Source organism: Leguminivora glycinivorella, chromosome 12 (assembly GCF_023078275.1).
Source record: "Leguminivora glycinivorella isolate SPB_JAAS2020 chromosome 12, LegGlyc_1.1, whole genome shotgun sequence".
Classification (NCBI taxonomy): Eukaryota; Metazoa; Arthropoda; class Insecta; order Lepidoptera; family Tortricidae; genus Leguminivora; species Leguminivora glycinivorella.
In genome coordinates, this window is record NC_062982.1 from 13,211,715 (window position 1) to 13,227,616 (window position 15,902).

The following is a 15,902-nucleotide window of genomic DNA, read 5'->3' on the forward strand; positions in this document are numbered from 1 at the left end:
GTATGAAGGTGCGCACACGAGGCGACGCAACTTTTCATACAAATACGAAAGTTGCCGAGCAACTTTGTCGCCCGTGTGCGCGGAGCCTTACAAATGCCCGTACCGGACGGTGATCTTATCCTTTATGCCGGTTTATATTTTATAGATTGATGCTTAAAGTTCTATCGTCTGGAGGAAAGTTCGCATCAGGGACGCAGCTAGGAGTGAGAGCGAGAGACAAGTAAGCATACCGCAAAAAGTTCATGTTCCGGGGTCCGGTTCGCCCATTCGGCTTTACATTAGTTATAATCTGTAGAGGCCTTCGGTGGTCTATGGTTCTGAACCATTCATTTCCTTTTCCGGAGTCATGACGACACCTAGTGAAAAACGAAGTTCAACATTGGTACAACACCTGTGTAGTAAGTGCCACAATACGACAGAGGTGGCGCTGCTGAATACAGTAGGTAAGCGCGGTGAAATAAAAGTGAATAGAATGTCGAGGTGTCGTTTGAAAAGTTGAAGGAATTTTTACATAAAAGTACCCACGGGTAAGTTTGAGCTGTAACATCCATTAGACTCTCGCGGTTTATCATATTCTTGGAAACAAACAGTATACAAAAGGCCCTGGTGATAAAGGATCCAACTAGTTTTATCTCACGATCGTTGGGCCAGCAAAAATCTTCAGCAGCACCTGAGAATGCTTCAACTCCTGTATTGACGCGTACTAAGCAATTCCTCAGGGTCAGGGATGTCAAGTGCTTTTGCGAAGGTGCAGTAAGTATGTGAAGTGTTATGTAGGTAGTGGTGTTTGATTTTTGTCAATATTTATTTCCATATTAAATGTTGCCTGCGATCTATTATTTTAAGGCTCCTGTTTACTGATCACCAAATTTAGTACAATTTCATACCATAAAAACATACATTTTACCACCTAAAATAGTAAAATGATCGTTGACCACCAAAATGTTTACTTTTTGCTATCCTATTTAAGCAAAGTGTCACCAAAATAATCATTATTAAATTAAGTCACGTCTTGTAAATGGTGACCAATATTAAAACACCATTTTAACCGACAGCCAAACTATTACCATAAAAAAAAATAGTTAATGGCCACTAAAATTGTTACCGAATTTTATTAAAAAATGATACTCAAATATTGTGATAGGTATGTGAATTTTGTGATTGTGTGTGTGATGAATATTGTGAAACCTCCGTAAATTTTCACATAAAAGTTTGTGTGTGTGTGTGTGTGTGTGTGTGTCTGTGTGTGTGTGTGGGGTCGCAGTTCTAACCTAACGCAATCTAATTTCTGAAAGTAGTTCGTTCGTATAAAGCGCTGGTGGCCTAGCGGTAAGAGCGTGCGACTTTCGATCCGGAGGTCGTGGGTTCGAACCCCGGCTCGTACCAATGAGTTTTTAAGAACTTATGTGCGAAATGTCATTTGATATTTGCCAGTCGCTTTTCGGTGAAGGAAAACATCGTGAGGAAACCGGACTAATTCCAATAAGTCCTAGTTACCCTTCGGGTTGGAAAGTCAGATGGCAGTCGCTTTCGTAAAACTAGTGCCTACGCCAAATCTTGGGATTAGTTGTCAAAGCAGACCCCAGGCTCCCATGAGCCGTGGCAAATGCCGGGATAACGCAAGGAGGATGAATTCGTTCGTATGGATCGCAGTTCTAACCTAACCCACTTTTTGATAGTAGTTCGTGTAATGTAGGGGGTTAAGCATTAAACAAGCGAGAGGGGCTACCATAATACTTTATTTGTTCATATATGTACCTACACCTATGTAGATATGTATACATTTTTCAGTACAGATGATGCTTTTTTTACGCACTAGTGCGAGAAGTGGTTCATTATATGGCAGGTCGAAACTTCGGAGGCTCATCTGTACTGAAAAACGTCGTACGATACACGTGCGAAAAGGAAATTCGTAACTCGTGTCGATTTAAAACACTCCCTTCGGTCGTGTTTTAATTTATCGCCACTCGTTTCGAACTTCCTTTTTTACGCACTTGTATCGTAATGTACTATTATGGGAGTCAATTATTTATTTAGGTTACAAAAGCGAATTAATTGTGTTCAAGATTTTGGTGACCATTTACTATTTTTGGTGGTACCTGGTGGTCCTTGTACAATTTTGGGTTACTATGTAAGGTAAAATCACCAAAAGATGAACAGTTAAGCTACTTTCCTAACTTTGACTTTTTTTTTACATGATGTAAGGTACAGCGGGGAAAATCGCGACTGGGGGGCAAATGTAACTGGTCAATTTTTTCCATGTTTTACAATGTTTGCATTATTAAATAGAGTGTCCACCGGTTAAATATGGTAGGCGTGTTCAGTGGATACATGTAGAACTCAACATCATAGTATAATATTAGAAAAAATGGATGGAGTCGAGATTTGCCCCGCTGTATCTTAACAAATTAAAATTTTTCATGTGATACCGCATTTAATTGAGTTTAGGGGTGAATCAACTTTTCTTTGCCAGCAAAATTACGCATACTTCGACTACATGTGGTCAGAAAATTTAATTTGTATTTAGTGTAATTAGTTTATACTTATTATATTAAAAACAGACATACAAGCTATGCAATACATCATGTTTTTATAGGATTTGCTATTTTATTACTTTATTTCGAGCAGTGACCCAGTGGACATAGCTGTCCCTCACTTTTGTATGAAAAAAGTGTCTCTTCCACTGGGTCACATATAGATTTAATTGTAAATGTTTTTTTTTTTGATTTTTCCCTTAATGTAAAATAAAAATAAGGATCTTTATTCACGATGGCCAGGTTAAAACTCACAAAAGTAGAGCTAATAATATGTATGGGCAATTCTTGCAAAAAGCAAGAAAAAGTTGATTCACCCTTAGAATAAGCTACTTTCGGGACTCGTGCTACTTTCGGGATTCGGTAATTTTATAAAAATAATTATATCTAAAAAGGTAAAAATTCCCAGTAGTTGAACAACGTGCCCTATCTCTGAACGATTTGACCCCAATAGATGAACCAGGATAAAGCCAGAATAATGTGCCCAATATATGAACGATGTAACTCCAGTAGATGAACAGCCGGGACAAAAGTAGCATTTGTGTGGGAAACAGTTCAACTTTGCGCCTATTGTAAATGCATTGGTATTAATATAAAATGGTCTTACAATATTTAAAAACAGCAATCGTTAATTAAGAAATATAAAACTATTCTGAAAATTAAAGCGTTCGTTTTCGCGACCACTACCTAAAACTTGAACGAATTCATTTAGTTGGTTCATACATACATACAATCATACATACAATCACGCCTGTATCCCATAAAGGGGTAGGCAGAACACATGAAACTACTAAAGCTTCAGTGCCACTCTTGGCAAATAAGGGGTTGAAAGAAAACGAAACTGTGACATTGCAGTGACAGGTTGCCAGCCTCTCATTGTTCATGTTCTGGATAAAACATTAATGAATTGAACGAACTGGTTTGATACAAAATTCATTTATTGGAATCCTAAAAGAACGCAACCCAAAAGATGAACCAGTAAATAATTATAGTTCACGTTTTGGGTACAGATTTTATAGTTGAACTTTTGGTTAAAAAATCAACGGCCAACAATCAATTTGATATAAAAATAGTACCTACTTCTATCTATTTTTTCTATAACGTAGTCCAATAAAATCGAGTCTTTAGTGTTCTTTACATATCCCGCACCTTTTTTGGTATTCTCTGTTTGGCCTAAAGGTTGACTGGTAGAGAATGCCATGTAGCATTAAGTCCGCCTTTTGTAACTGTATATTTTTACTGTGCAATAAAGTTTGAATAAATAAATATTTTATTCGAATTTATAATAACATTTGAAAAAACGAGCCATTGTCCAAAAGTTGGCCGTCGCGGTCGTTCATCTTTTGGCACGAACGTACAATATTTGAACCATAACTTGACCAGCAAATATCTCATAAAATAAGTAAAAAAAAAGCTATTCTTAATAATATACATTAGTCAAGAATATATACGGAAGTAAACGGGGTCAATAAATGTACTAACATTCGATTTTTACGAATTAAAAAGCTTAAATTTTGAAGGCCTACCCTTAATAAGAAATCCATACAAAATGCGATTTCAGCGTGAAGTGTAAACTCGACGACCGCTCACGGACCTGTGCATGGCTCAATTATCTGGGAATTCAAATTTGAGCTTCGGCGATGCGTTGCTACGTTTAAGAAACATACTCCCGGGCGTGTAAAATGATTCGTGAATGAATTATTTACATTTTTGGACCCATCGGTCATCTTTTGGGTGTCGGTCATCTAATGGTGCAACTACCCTACTTGTTTTGGTTGCAAAGCCTGGGGGTATCAAAACTGTTTTTGGTGATCATCTAAATAGTAGCCTTATTTTAATCGGCGGGTCATACAGATTTGTAGGTCATACCTACCATGCTTAATCATTTCGTCATCATTAATTTGTTTTGTCTCCACTGTATGTTTTGCTGAGGTGTGCCAATAAAGAGTATTCTATCTATCTATCTATCTTAATTCGTTATAATATCTCCTGTGGACATGACAAAAGTTAAGGTAATCTAAACCTAATTTTTAGGCTACATTCTTACAAACGGGAGACATTATTTTCAGTACTTGAGACTCAAATATAAGATAAACTGGATACGTATGTACCAGAGTCGTTAACTTTAATAACATTGTCTACAAAAGTGACGTTTTTACTAAATCAGTTTTACCCAGGATTTTGATGTCACTAATAATTAGGAATAAGTGTGGTATTGTTCCATGATCTGATAAAAAAGGGCAATGTTTATATACAGGGGCTATACATGTATGTTGTATGTATGTTTAGTTCTTAATCTTTCATTTGTATGCGTTGCAAATAACCTTACAGCAGGTGGCCATTTTTCTTTTCAAAGTTGTCCCCGCCATTATTTATTTTTGGTTTTGGAATTTTTTACGTAGTTTCCACTCAGAATCGCGAGCTCTTTCAATCCTAATAGGAGAAAAGTGTCCCAAGGTTTTTTCCCATTCCATTTTTTCTCCTATCAGGATCGATGACCTCGCGATTCTGAGTATGAATCCCGTAAAAAAATACCCATGTTACAAAAAAGGGGGGTGGACAACATTGCAAAAAAATGGTAAAAGGGTAATGTAATAAAACCATGACTTTAAAAATCAACTTCAATTTATTTTCATTTTATTATTCTGTTACTTTAAAGAATTTACTCAATACAAATATTGTAAAATATAATTACAATAGTTAACAGTTTTAAATGCAGAATTAATAATTAACAATGTCATGGAGAAGTCCAATAACGCTGACAACTATTGTGTTTCATTGTCTGAAGTACAATTTATCTACCAAATGAAATAAGACTAGTGCTTGAAATACTTTAATTACCCTATTCTTTTACTAAACCGATAGTTGCAATAATTGAACTATGGACCTTTACAATAAAGCCTAACTATACAATATTTCAGGCAAGTCGGCATATAGGTACAGTAAACAAGCTATTACAACAAATTGCCAATATTATATTGTGTCATAGCTTTATAATTGTCCTGGCGATTGATAATATATCTCACATGTCGGTAAAATATTATTCGAAATATACATTACAAATCATTTAAAACCAATTCAAATCATAATGTTGTTTCAAGAAGAAATTTAAATTACAAATACGATACATTTTAATCGAATAACTCGTTACAAACAATATTTGACCTTAGGCGATTTTATCCGTATACTTTCGCTAACTTTTATCATTAGGATTAAAGTGCAAATGATGCACAAGTGAACAAGCAGGGTGGCGCGGGCGCGGCGCATGCGCGGCGGCCGAGCGGCGCGCGCGGCCCCTGGTGCCTGGCGCGGCCCGGGCTATACAGTATACGCTATACGCCCTGTTCCGGCCCCGCTATTAAGAAGCTATCCTTCTTACGCTCGGTTGGTCCCGTTCTTCATCCGACGTAACGACTTAATTTGCCGTATACCGACTGGTAGATTCATAATACGAATAACTCTATGGCAGGTCGTTACTGTCGCAGAAACGTACCAACCGTAATTTCCTAATTTTTATATAACTGTACAGCAGTCGCATTCCGTTGGCAAATAAATTAAATTAAAATAAATAATATTAATTTAGCTAAAATTGCCTAATTACCAACCGGAATGGGCTTCGTGAACACGCGGGTGGTGAATTACTAAATCCATTCTTACAACGGGCCCGTACACTTCGAAGTCTAACGGCCCACGATTATTCACTACATTACACTAGGTATAACTATGCGATCGCGATAATAATTTAAGACAAATATTTACATATAATCACATTAAAATAATCGTGAATCCACATTTAAATAAGAACTTAACGAGAGTAATAATTTAGTTTAGTCGGAACATACTATAGGAATCAGTCGTTCGGGAACGACAGCGATCGTGATCGACTGCGGGCGTTCGGTCGTCGCGGCACTCTTCTGCGCGCTCTCAACATATGTGGCGCGGCAGCGGCGCCGAGGCCGGCGGTGGCCGACTCCCTTCGAGACCTTTCAATGTCACTGAAGCTTCCTGGCTAGTTCGTGCTCGTAACGATGAGAATGTATGCTATGTGCACTCGCCGGGAGGGGCGGGTGCGGGCTCGGAGCACGGGGGCGCGGGGCGCGGGCGCGACTCGTGGCGGCGCTGGCGGCGCGCTTAAGTCGTGTCGCGCCCGTACGTGCCGATGCGGACCTCGTTGATCACTCGCGCCCACTCCAAGGCGTATGATTCTGGATCCTCTAGGTAGTATGTCCGGTTTGGCTGTGGAAACAAAAACATAATATATTAAACATCAATTCAAATTCGTTTATTAAGGCCATCTCATTATCTAGTTTTGTAGACTATGTACATGTCTATGTGACTACCTAAACATAATAATATAATAAATCTACATGTACTATCATCAGGTACTACATATTACATACAATTTATGTTATGATATTTAATACCAATTTTAAATAGAAAACTTACCGTGTGAACTAAAAATATTCTAAAGTTCTTTGCTTCTACGCGCAACTTCGGTGACCAAGGAATCTCTCCTTTGAGCACCATGTTGACGGGGTCCACATAGAACAGCCGCGGGCCGGTGGTCAGCAGAAGCATTCGCCGGCGCGCGAACAGCCCCTTCCTCTTGTCGATGAGTCCCTGCTTTAAAATCAGCTCTCCATCAACAAACTGGTGCCATTTATTGTCACGTTCTTGGGCTTCGAGTCTACGCCGCCTTTCTTCCGGACTGATGGTTAAGATTCCTGGAATAAAAAAAATCATGTCATGAGTCTACAATAGCCAACAATACAACTTGCTAATGCTAACATGGTTCTCTGAATTTCCTAGTTTGAGTTCTGGTTAGTTTATAAATACTATAAAAAGATGAATAAAATAACACACTTCACGCAGAACAAGCATTTGAACAGCTGATCGCATCGAGAGTACGTTATTAATGAAGTTACCGCGCGTTGCGACTCATTCAGTTTCATCGCAACTCGCCGGAGAGTGAGAAACGGCGAGCTGACGTCATTCCTATTAAAGGACCGTAAGCCAGAACAGTGAGGACATCCGTTGTGAATGCAAATAGCTGTAACGCGATGACGCAGCGTAGGATACAATGCAAGCAACATATGGAACGATTATTTCTCGCCCACAAAAAAACATATGGCGTCACAAGTTCCAAATCATACGTATGGAACTGTTAGCAATATTATCTGGGTCAAATATCGGCAGAGTAACTGCAAAACGGAACTTCGTTGGATACTATTTAGCAATGAAACGAGAAGCATATTGGCAAAGAGGAATTTGGGTCACGGACGCTCCAATTGCCAGTTACTTGTCGCTTCACTGCACTCATACAAGTCTTTGTTGCATTACCGTCGGCAAAAGACAGCATTGCTTTGAGAAAATTATGATACCTTCTATAAATGCAATAACTGTTCCAACATACCTTCTGAGGTAGATAAGTCGAACTTCCACAGGCGCACAAGTTGATTTTGGTCTAAGCCGGGCTCTAAGTGATCTAGGGGATATTCTTCTTCAAAAGAACCACCTGGTAAATACGGGGATATAGTTGGTGGTGACTGAGTCCAGACATTATCCCAGTTAATTCCTTCGAAGAAAGGATGGTTTCGTATGCTTTCATATGTATTTCCCGTATCATTAGCTCCAATCCTCTTGGAGTAATCCAAAACTAAAAGCTTCTCGACTAAGTCTTTTGCGTCGGCGGGAAAGCCTTCAGGGAACTCGTAGTCCAATTTGAGTATTTTTTGGAAGGTGAGGAACTCATTGGAGCCACGGAACGGAGGCAGTCCTGAGATCATCTGGTAGATAATGCAGCCCAGGGCCCATAGATCAGAGGCTCGTGTGTTGACGCGGTTATGCAGCAGTTCTGGGCTTACATATTGTGCAGTTCCGACGAAGCTAATCTTTCTCTGCCTGTCATTCTCTGCCAGCGTCTGGTCATCGTCAGTCTTGTTAGGTGTTGAACGAATTTCTTCTGGTTCCAAAATTTTTGTAGTACCGAAGTCCGCAATTTGTAAGTGCATATTTTCGTCCAATAAAATGTTTTCTGGTTTTAAGTCTCGGTGAATGATTCCTTTAGCGTGCATGCTTTCTAAGGCCATTAAGATCTCAGCGGCATAAAATTTAGCTACGTTTAGCTCGAAAGAGCCAACCTTATTTATGTAAGATAACAATTCGCCATTCTTAGCATAAGACAACACAAAGTACAATCGTTCTTCATCTTGGAAGGTACAATATAATTTGACAAAACCGTGTGGTACATTGAAGAGCATGTTCAAAGCATCTTTCTCTCTCTTTATGTACTCCCTCTTCTTTTCTTTAATAATCTGTCGTTTCTCGCAAACTTTAACTGGAAAGAAAATATTATTATTAGTTTCGAATATATTGAAAACTAATTATCAAATCCGAGTCTTATGTACATTGATTTTTCGAATCGACATGGGCAGATTACTTACTTGCATATTCTTTTCCAGTATGAATATCTGTAGCGAAGAACACGGTGCTGTAACAGCCCTCGCCAATCAGCTTTCGGAAGATGTAGTCATTGGCCGTGCGCTTGTTGGCCGCCGCGGCCGGTTGCGCCTGCATCTTGACCGGAGATTCGGCGGCGGACTCCGCCGCCGCGATGGGAGCCCGAATTTCACTCGTCGCTCGGCCGGTCGTCTGTAAACAAATGTCTAACATTACATGCTGAACTTTAGGTAGCTAACGTCGAGGCTGCGCTAGAGTGTTTGAGAGTACCTAAATATAAATGTTTGTTATGACTGAAACGGGGTATTGTAGCGGTGCTGTTTTGGGAGCAGCGGTGAGCGGCGCGCGGCGCGTCGTCGCGCCTCGAGAGCAAGTACTTGTTTATCGGCGCGGGCGCAGCGCTGGTGCTGGCACATACGTCACCGCGGTGGGGACCAGACGGTAGGACCGCGCTGTCTGCCGCGACATTAACAGCTAAGCGTTCCAAAAACTGACCTCAACAAAGCCATCAGTCTCAGCCCCAATTAATTAAGCCTTTGACGATGATTCGCATGTAACATAATATTATAAATCATATTTAAATAAGAAAATGCCGAGTGGTAATTTTGTTTTACAAAGGACTTGCTAAATGTTGGATAAACGAAAAATTCTTATAATTGGTACCTATCTATATGCTACTTAATTAGTAAAAATCACTAATAGAATGAGAGTAATTTAGGTGCCGAACTGTTGAATAGGCCATCGAGTTTCTATCTTGCTTAGAGTTCGATGATCTAGTTTAGTGTGTTAGTTTTTGTTCATTTTCTTACGTAGACGAGACAAAAAAACGCTTCCATCCATTCAATAGAACGGACGTGAACGATGTTGAATAGAGAGCGTGCTCCGGCGCACTCTCTCTCTTTCTAACAACGGTACCGGGGGCCACAAGTCCGCCACTTGAGTAACGGTTAATTTGCCAAAAACAAACTTAATAAAAAGTAAATGTACCTGCAGAATACCGTTTCATGGTTCCGTTGTCATCTTGCCTAGCTGTCTAAACCATCTATTGATGTTTTAAGTTTCTACATATAGTAATTTGTTGAACATATTGAATCCATATTGTTTTGAAGTTATTATTAAAAGCCTTAGAACGTGATATTAAATTGATGACGATAACTAACTGATTAACACCGATATATCTGATCAGAAACATGTTTGTCTGCGCTGCTGTGAAGATGGGAGCAGTTCCCCGGATGCAGATGCATCGTGCAGCGGTGACTAGTTTGGTGTGGTGGTATTGAAGTTGCGCATGAGTCACTAATAAAGCGAGCTGGTCCGCGCAGCCGCAAATGGGTTCTCGCATTCCACGTCGGCGGGTCGGGCGGCGGGCGGCGGGCGGCGCAACGGTACTCGCGAGTCGCGGCGCATTCCCACGCCGCCGAAACGCATTCCGCCTCGCGGTCCTTACGTTGTGACCTCAATCCCCCACCTCGAGAACCACTACATCGTCATCGCGACCTACACACTCGCATTCATCAATCAATTTTTATTAAACAAGCAGCTTGATGTCGACATATTGTACTGGGAACTGGCTTTTTAAGGTTTCGACTCTTTGAACGTTCCGCTGAGTTGTGACTTAAAAACAACTCTTTGCGTATGTATTGGGGTTTTCTTAGAATTACATCATTGAGTGACCTATGAGGAAATCCTAGCATAAATTGACAAGTTAACATGTTTAAATCATACACCCAAGGGGAAGCACTTGTACTGTCTAAGTTATCGCGTCGGCGTCGAGTAGCTCAGCAAGGTACCTAGATGTTATGTTGCTGCGACCTTGTACTGAATACCTGGCCTAGCGGATGTTGAATGCTGTTTAGCAAGGCTTGCCCCCTCTATGGTAGCCACATCCGGCTACATTTCTGCAGACCAAACGTTTACGGATATTGTTTTGAAATAGATTACGAGTACAGGTATAGTTATTTATGGACGCTGAACTGTATAAAGGAATAATTCATCATCCTCCTTGCGTTATCCCGACATTTGCCACGGCTCATGGTAGCCTGGGGTTCGCTTTTGACAACTAATCCCAAGATTTGGCGTAGGCACTAGTTTTACGAAAGCGACTGCCATCTGACCTACCAACCCGAAGGGTAACTAGGCCGTATTGGAATTAGTCCGGTTTCCTCACGATGTTTTCCTTCACCGAAAAGCGACTGGCTTCACTGAAAAACTCATTGGTACGAACCGGGGTTCGAACCCGCGACCTCCAGATCGAAAGTCGCAAGCTCTTAGCGCCAGACCACCAGCGCTTTTTTCATAAAAGGAATAATTATTTTTAAATATAACCATCGTCGAGGTCGAGATAAAAACATTGTGGGTGTTTATGCTTCCACTATGAAAGATAGGGCAACCTATTACGCTATCTCTTATCAGTGTGGTCACTATACAAATACATGAACCTTCACTATCATAGCTACTTTGAACAAACAACAATTTTGCGAGTAATGTGTGCTTGTTTTGGTCTAATGACCCCAACATGCTTCGCTCTCGTGATAGGCACCCTAAACAAAAATTCGACCGACTCGATTCGACGAAAAATTCGATTCGACGAGCAGCAAAATTGATACATGAACGGAATTTATTCCTTATATTTTTGCACTCATGCAGATAAAAATGTCTGATTCTAACTGCATTGAATATTACATGGCGTCTGACGTTACATATTCTAACACCGGGGGTAGGCCATATAAGTTTTCTTTAGTGTTTCATTCATCGATGTGTATTGTGGGTGGTACAGCATACTTCGGTCGCAACCGCCCTGCATTTAAGCGTTTTGCTTTGGTGGAACTGGTAAACAAGTCACGCACGCCCGCGTCGCGTGCACAAACAAGTGCGGTGACTGGCTACCTTCTGCGAATGTCGCACGCCGACACATCTCGGAGAGCGTCATAGATTCTTCGAGGTAGCAGGACTAAGAAAGATGTAGTATATTGCTATACCTATAATGTGGGCAGAAAGGACGCAATCCACATAGGCACGCTACCTACGCTACTCAGCGAAAGTCACAATCACTGCGCCGCAGCGAAAGTTTGTCAACAGTCAACATGGATAAACAAATAGGTAGATAGGTACTTAGAATTACTTGTTTAATGTTAATGCGAAATGTTTAAGTTTCATCGTCTTACTGCATATGGCATTTGCTATCATAGACATCATAGTATTATTACACATATGCGTAACCCTCAGTGTTAAATTTATATCGTAGGTATGCTATAATTATTTTGTCAAACCGTTTTACATTTTTAACTTCAATAACACAACGCAATTACGGGTTTACAAATAACTGCCACTTAAAGCTACTGACTACTGACACTTTGCAAGGAAAATTACTACCACCCTTTCACTTGTGTACATATTACAAGTTTGCATTATTGGATGTGTATGACCTGTTATATATTATAGGTACTTCAAAGTGTATGTTGATATCGAACGAATATAATCCATACTATTAACTAAAATGTATTGATAATTCACCCCTGTTTGAAAATACCAATATCTAGAATAAAATTAAAATGTCAAATGTGGAGATTTGTTTTGAATTGTAACAAACAACACGGCCGTCGGGTCGGGTCGGATAGACGGCAGACGCGCGGAGTCATTGACCTTACCTTCGTTTTGGGCGAGGGCTGTTTCCCGCGCTTCGTGGAGCTCACGCCGAGTAGTCGGAGAATCCTGTTAGCTGCCTCGAGAAGAGTGTCACTACCCCTCGATCCTCTTTTATTAACTCTGATGGTCAATCCGCTCATTTCGATCCCGCACACCACACGTTTTTTTCACCGTTGTATTAAAGTTCGAAACGGTTAAAATAACGAACACTGTTCATAAAGCTTTGGAACTTATTTAGAATCCGTAAATGTTACTCGGTTAAGGTTCACTAATAATATTACACACTATAATTATCTAAGGAATGCTGATGTTTAATGATAGTACAGTAAGCTAAACGTATATTTTATTAAACAGAGCGCGAGCACATCCGTTACGTTTAACGTCGCGGAGTGAACTGAAGTTAGAGCGCAATGTTTTACTCGCCTCGCGTCGCTAGACGGAGGAATAATCATTTGGCATGCGTGCGCGGGGTGGGGTGGGCGGCTGACGCCATCGCCACGGCGCTCTGTTGTGTTGATGTCTCCCTCCGCCCGCCGCACGGCCACCACCCCCATCCCATGCGGGACGATGCAATGCATTCACCCCTCGCCGCGCCGATTCCTCACTATCCTACTTTCGTATTCTTAAGACATATATAGTACCTGTGATTTGAAGACCGTATTGCACCTCAAGTAAAACAATAGGGACAGCTCAGCTCTTAATAATTACAGGAGAGCTTTATATAATCACTCATATTTTTATAATACACATTTAAAATAAAATACCATATTGAGGCCAAACAAACAATCTAAATAGGCATTGCTGACATTTAAATACCAGACATGATGTGTTACTACATATAACCTACGCTACGAGTGGCTTTAGGATATAATAAGATTAATAAGCATATAGATAATAATATGTATATTTTTCGTATACATCTTCCTGATTTATGTTATTTGTTTTGATAATTGATAAATTCATTGGCATATTTGCGAATTAAAATAAGTACCACGACTTTAGTACTAATCACGGAACCAAAAACCTTATATGTAGGTACACGTGGTTTAAGGAAATGCAGACGCTACCAGTGGGATGCGGAAAACAGAGCAGGGGGACTGGACTGCACGTCGGGCACGGCAAGGGGTCCAAATCAATATTTTACTCAAGACGCGCTCCTGCTTTACTGCAAGGCAGCCAGCCCTCCGGGATGCCGCGTGAACTAGGAGAATTCATATAGGGATCATTTCTTTAACGAAAGAAGAATTTATGAGCAACCTACTACAGGCAATTTTGTATGAGGATGGATACATGGGATCTTTTACCAGTTTTACCCTTTTTATAATTTTTATTATTGTACCAGAAAACAGGAAATACAATTTATTCATTTAGATGTGATCAACTGTACCACATGTTTATCAATGATTAACTTACGTGTCAAATTATTCTGACGAACCAACACTACATTCTGAGGCACCCTATGTTTTACACGTGCCGTGAGCCGTGAGTTCGTAATTACTACAGTCCGTAGTACGTACTTCAGGTCATAAAATATGTATAGTTAATTGGCAAAGAAGGCTATTAAACAGATTTCTAGCAGTCTGTCAGTGAATTTTATTACGCCTAGTAGACATAAAAAGGCCATAAACAAGGAAGTACGTAGTTGAAGTATGCGCTTCATATACCTACATCGCTGGTGTGAATGCACCTTGCACACCTAGCAACAATGTCAGCTGATCCTTGACATTTATGGCGGACTTTACACGTGTAACTATTACAATGTGCTACCTAACACTGCTATTTTATGTATATACGGGCGGCTATAAAATGGGACAAGATCCCTTCTTTCCTGAATATTCGAGCCCAATAAATCATAAATATCACGAGTATCACGACATCGGCATTTGTCTAAATACAAACAGACCACAGATACGGACCAAAATATCAAACGAAAGTTTCCTATTCACGTGTTAAGCAACATAACAGTGCTGAATTTACCTCAATAATATTTTTTTTATTGAACCTGGTCTACTTCAATACTTCATCTCCTTCTACTACCTACCTAGCTTAGCGATAACGATCGAACGCAGTTAGAATCTTTTAATATATCTATTGTTTACTTAAACCAGTGAGAAGCAATTCCTAAAAGCCATTCTATTATTATCCTGGAAAGTTTAAAAGTATCGACCTGTCCCTTTTTACAAACTGTTAATCCGAAAAGCTTGTACCGTCTTTATAAGTTCCAAGAAATTCTTAGATTCTAGATCGTATAAATATCAAAGAAAGTAAAAGGAGGCATCGGCAGTGCATCTCAAAGCAGAATCGTTCGTGTCGGTATTGTTTTTCACGCTACCTGTATTTTTTACCTTCCATTGTGAACATTTGTGAAGGCTGCGGCAGCTGGCGCGCCACGTGCGGCTCTCGGGTCGCGCCGCGTGCACGAGCCCCCTCCCACGTGTGCACAAATATCTAGTGCACTTAGCCCCGAATTAAAATTACCAATAGAGTAGTAGACCTTTCTAGTGTTCGATAGCATATCCGATATTTTAAATTGACATCGACCACTGCTCTATATTATCGACGTTCTAGGTACGTTAAATCGAGCTGTAACTCACTTTTAGTAAAAAATACATACGTCAGGCAGGTCCCAACTGCTACTGCAATGCAATACCTAAGGTATACACGAAGGCCATTAATTTATCACGACATTTATTGTATTATAAAAAAAACCTCAACGTCATAAACAAGTAAGTTATATACGTCACAGAAAATATCTAGTGGTTCTGTCTGTGTAACGCCGCGTCTTGCGTGAGCGACGAACCCGCGACGGCGACGCGATGCGATGCGATGCGACGAAATCAAAGCTTTTATCTCTATGGACGTGTCTTAGGTGGGCGACGGAACGCGACGGCGATGCAACGCGACGAACTAGCGATGAACATGCGAATGTTAAGCGACGCGATGCGATCAAACCGCTGTGTTCATATGTAATACTATGTACTTAACATTCATTTGATACGTAACTATGCTTATCGCTCTTCTATCTAAAATTCGCGTTTAACAAAAATGCAATAAATCAATGATATTGGGTGCATGGGTTGTCCAACTGGACGCCGTTTTGCTGGCCATCCTAAATATCGTTGGGGCAGATAGATACGAGTAGATAGAGTGGAGGCAGATCTCCGTGAACTCGGCGTCAGCGAGGCCTGGCGAGAGGTCGCTCTGGACCGCGTTAAGTGGCGTGCTCTGTGTTAGAGGCCAAGACTCACTTTGGGTCGTCGCGCC

At 40.5% G+C, this 15,902-nt stretch overlaps 1 protein-coding gene across 3 annotated transcripts in view; it reads right to left on the bottom strand.

The window, feature by feature from the left end:
* Positions 1-5,141: 5,141 nt before the first annotated feature.
* The window catches only part of LOC125231568 (3-phosphoinositide-dependent protein kinase 1), a 131,531-nt gene continuing 120,770 nt past the window's right edge, over positions 5,142-15,902 (bottom strand). The window contains exons 1-5 of one of the 3 annotated variants that reach the window (XM_048137025.1): positions 12,641-13,047; positions 8,978-9,185; positions 7,948-8,871; positions 6,981-7,258; positions 5,142-6,770 (exon numbers count right to left, since the gene is read on the bottom strand). In XM_048137025.1, coding sequence (XP_047992982.1) covers positions 6,666-6,770; positions 6,981-7,258; positions 7,948-8,871; positions 8,978-9,185; positions 12,641-12,778 — 1,653 coding nt within the window. In that variant the 5' untranslated portion in view covers positions 12,779-13,047 and the 3' untranslated portion in view covers positions 5,142-6,665. Of the gene's footprint in view, positions 6,771-6,980; positions 7,259-7,947; positions 8,872-8,977; positions 9,186-9,263; positions 9,449-12,640; positions 13,048-15,902 lie in introns of those variants that run through there. The other 2 variants (XM_048137027.1, XM_048137026.1) reach the window with 2 other exon arrangements.